At 60.9% G+C, this 3338-nt stretch overlaps 1 protein-coding gene across 1 annotated transcript; it reads left to right on the top strand.

Moving 5' to 3' along the window:
* Window positions 1–1456: 1456 nt before the first annotated feature.
* On the top strand, window positions 1457–2741 carry LOC311221801 (uncharacterized protein; the record flags this gene model as incomplete). Its single annotated transcript, XM_084307200.1, has 2 exons — window positions 1457–1642; window positions 1960–2741. Coding segments are annotated over 2 exons (968 nt in total), but the record flags the coding sequence as incomplete, so codon positions are not given.
* Window positions 2742–3338: the final 597 nt, after the last annotated feature.

Here is a 3338-nt window from a genome sequence, read left to right as displayed (position 1 = left end):
CCCCGAGGACATCCAGAGCTGGGTCTGGGTGAGGCACCCCGAATCCTGCGCCCAAGCCGTCGCCTTGGCCGAGAGTTTCCAGCCGGGGAGGAGGGACGGAGGAGGGTGGGAGCAGCAGGTGAGGAAAGCGGGGAGATGCACCCCCCCCCCCAAAAAAAAAAATACAAAAAAATGGGTTCGGTGCCTTCGTGGTGCTGCTTGTTCCCCTCAAAAAACAATGCAGCGCTCACCATGCAACGCCCCCCCCAAAAAAATACAGCAGTATCCCTGTTGCAGCATCCCCCCAAAATCCCCAAAATAAAGTAGCACCCCCCTTTGCAACACCCCCCAAAAAAATAGGGTAGTGACCCTGTTGCGACCTCCCCCAAAATAAAGTAGCATCCCCCTTTGCAACACCCCCCAAAAAAATAAGGTACTGACCCTGTTGCAGCATCCCCCAAAATAAAGTAGCACCCCCCTTGTAACGCCCCCCAAAAAATAGGGTAGTGACCCCATTGCAATATTCCCCAAAATAAAGTAGCACCCCCCCTTTACAACGCCCCCCCCCAAAAAAAATAGGGTAGTGACCCTGTTGCAATACTCCCCCAAATAAAGTAGCACCCCCCCTTGCAACGCCCCTCCCCAAAAAATAGGGTAGTGACCCCGTTGCAGCACCCCCCAAAATAAAGTAGCACCCCCCTTGTAACGCCCCCCCAAAAAATAGGGTAGTGACCCCGTTGCAACATCCCCCAAAATAAAGTAGCACCCCCCTTGTAACGCCCCCCCAAAAAATAGGGTAGTGACCCCATTGCAATATTCCCCAAAATAAAGTAGCATCCCCCTTTGCAACACCCCCCAAAAAAATAAGGTAGTGACCCTGTTGCAGCATCCCCAAAATAAAGTAGCACCCCCCTTGTAACGCCCCCCAAAAAAAAAATAGGGTAGTGACCCCGTTGCAATATCCCCCAAAATAAAGGGCAGCACCCCTTCTGCAACATCTGCCAAAATATGGGGTAGCACCCCCAATGCAATGCTTCCCCCCCAAAAAAAAAAAAAATAGGGTAGCACCCGCTTTGCGACATCCTCCAAAATAAAGGGTAGCCCCCCCCCAAAAAAAATAGGGTGGAAAAAAAATAAAATAAAATAAAAGATAGCACCCCCTTTGCAATGACCCCACAATAAAGGGTAGCACCCCCCTTTCGACATCCCCCAAAATAAAGGGTAGTGCTCCCTATGCAATGCCCCCCCCCAAAAAAATAGCACCCCCTTTTTTGTGACCCCCAAAATCCAGGGTAGCACCCCCACCCCCCTTTTACAATGCCGCCCCCAAATAAAAGGTATGACTTTGTTATGACCCCCAAAATAAAGCAAAGCGCCCCATTTGCAACGTCCCCCAAAATATAGGGTTGCCCCCCCCCCATTTTTAACGCCCCCCCCCAACCTTTGGGGGCCCCCCCGTTGTGCTCGGGTCCCGCAGGTGACGGTGCGAGTGAAGGTGGAGGAGGTGGCCCCCGGGGACGCCGAGGACCCCGAGGTGGTGTTGGACCCCCCAGCAGAGCCCCCCAGACCCCCCCCGGAGACGGGTGGCGGGGGGAGGCGGCGTGGAACAAGGTCAAGTTCGACCCCGAGGAAGATGAGGAAGAGGAGAACCAGCGGGAAACGGGTAAGGGGTTGTAGGAAAAGGGTGGGTTTCCCCCAAAAAATATGGGCGTGGGGGGTGGTGAGCAGGTTTGGTCTGCTCAGGTCCCCCCCCCCATGGCCAAAAAGAGGTCCCGGTGCTGGAAAGCCCTTGGGGTACCAAGGAGGAGGAGAAGGTGGCCCCCACCAATTTGGGGGGATTTGGGGTTTTCCCCAGCAGCAGGACTCAGACCGCCTCCACCGCTGCTGGAGGAGACCCCAGGGTGTTGAGGAGCACCCTGGGGGGCTCCCCAACCTCATGCACCCCCTTCTCCCCCCCCTCCCCCCCCCCACCCCACACAGGTCCCACGGTGGCGAGCGGAGAGCAGGAGGACCCCGCTTCGCCCCCCCAAGCCCCTCCGCGCCCCCTCCCCGGCACCCTCCAGGCTGACTCCATCGGGACCCCCGTGCAGACGGAGACCCCCCCGCAGACGGAGACCCCCCAGCAGCCAAGAGGAACCCCGGGGGCCCCCCTCCCGCAGCAGCCACCCCCCCCAGGACCCGCCGAGGGCACCGAGAGCCCGGAGAAGGCGCCGTGGGCGAAACGGGCGCCGGGCAAGGAGCGCCCCTACCCCTGCGGCGAATGCGGCAAAAGCTTCGGGCGCTTGACCCACCTGAAAACCCACCAGCGGACCCACACCGGGGTGAAGCCCTACGCCTGCGGCGCCTGCGGCAAGAGCTTCGGCCACCTCTCCACCCTCACCACCCACCAGCGGCTGCACACGGGTGAGCGGCCCTACGGCTGCGGCGCCTGCGGCAAGACCTTCACCAACCCCTCGGACCTCAACAAGCACCAGCGGTCGCACACGGGCGAGCGCCCTTACCCCTGCGCCGCCTGCGGCAAGCGCTTCAGCCAGCAGTCCAACCTCACCATGCACCGGCGCTCGCACACCCAGGAGCGGCCCTACCCCTGCGGCGCCTGCGGCAAGAGCTTCAAGTACCTGGCGGACCTGACGGTGCACGAGCGCTCGCACACGGGCGAGAGACCCTTCCCCTGCGCCCACTGCGGGAAGAGCTTCAGCAATAAGTCGTCGCTCGCCCGGCACACGCGGATCCACGCCCGGGCGGCCGCTAGGGACAAGTGATTGGGGTTGGGGGGGAGAGGATGGGGTGGTGGTGGTGGTGGTCCCCGTGGGGTGGTGGTGGTGGTGGTCCACCAGGAGGTGGTAGGGTTGGGAGAGGATGGGGTGGTGGTGGTCCCCGTTGGGTGGTGGTGGTCCACTAGGAAGGAGGTGGTAATGGGGTTGGGAGAGGATTGGGTGGTGGTGGTGGTGGTCCCCATGGGGTGGTGGTGGTGGTCCACCAGGAGGTGGTAGGGTTGGGAGAGGACAGGGTGGTGGTGGTGGTCCCCAGGAGGAGGAGGAGGTGGTGATGGGGTGGTGGTGGTCCCCAGGAGGTGGTGATGGAGTTGAGAGAGGATGGAGTGGTGGTGGTGGTCCTCATGGGGTGCTGGTGGTGGTCCTCATGAGGTGCTGGTGGTCCACCAGGCAGTGGTAGGGTTGGAAGAGGACGGGGTGGTGCTGGTGGTCCCCAGGAGGAGGAGGAGGTGGTGATGGGGTGGTGGTGGTCCCCAGGAGGTGGTGATGGGGTTTTCCAGCCACCAGGGGGGTTGTGGAGGTTGGGCACGCAGGGTGGATGCAGCCATCTGGTGCTGGTTTCGTGGTGCTGGTTTCATGGTGGCT

The sequence above is a fragment of the Netta rufina genome (assembly GCF_964035555.1).
Source record: "Netta rufina genome assembly, contig: SCAFFOLD_188, whole genome shotgun sequence".
NCBI classification, from domain to species: domain Eukaryota; kingdom Metazoa; phylum Chordata; class Aves; order Anseriformes; family Anatidae; genus Netta; species Netta rufina.
This window is presented reverse-complemented; position numbering and strand designations above follow the sequence as displayed.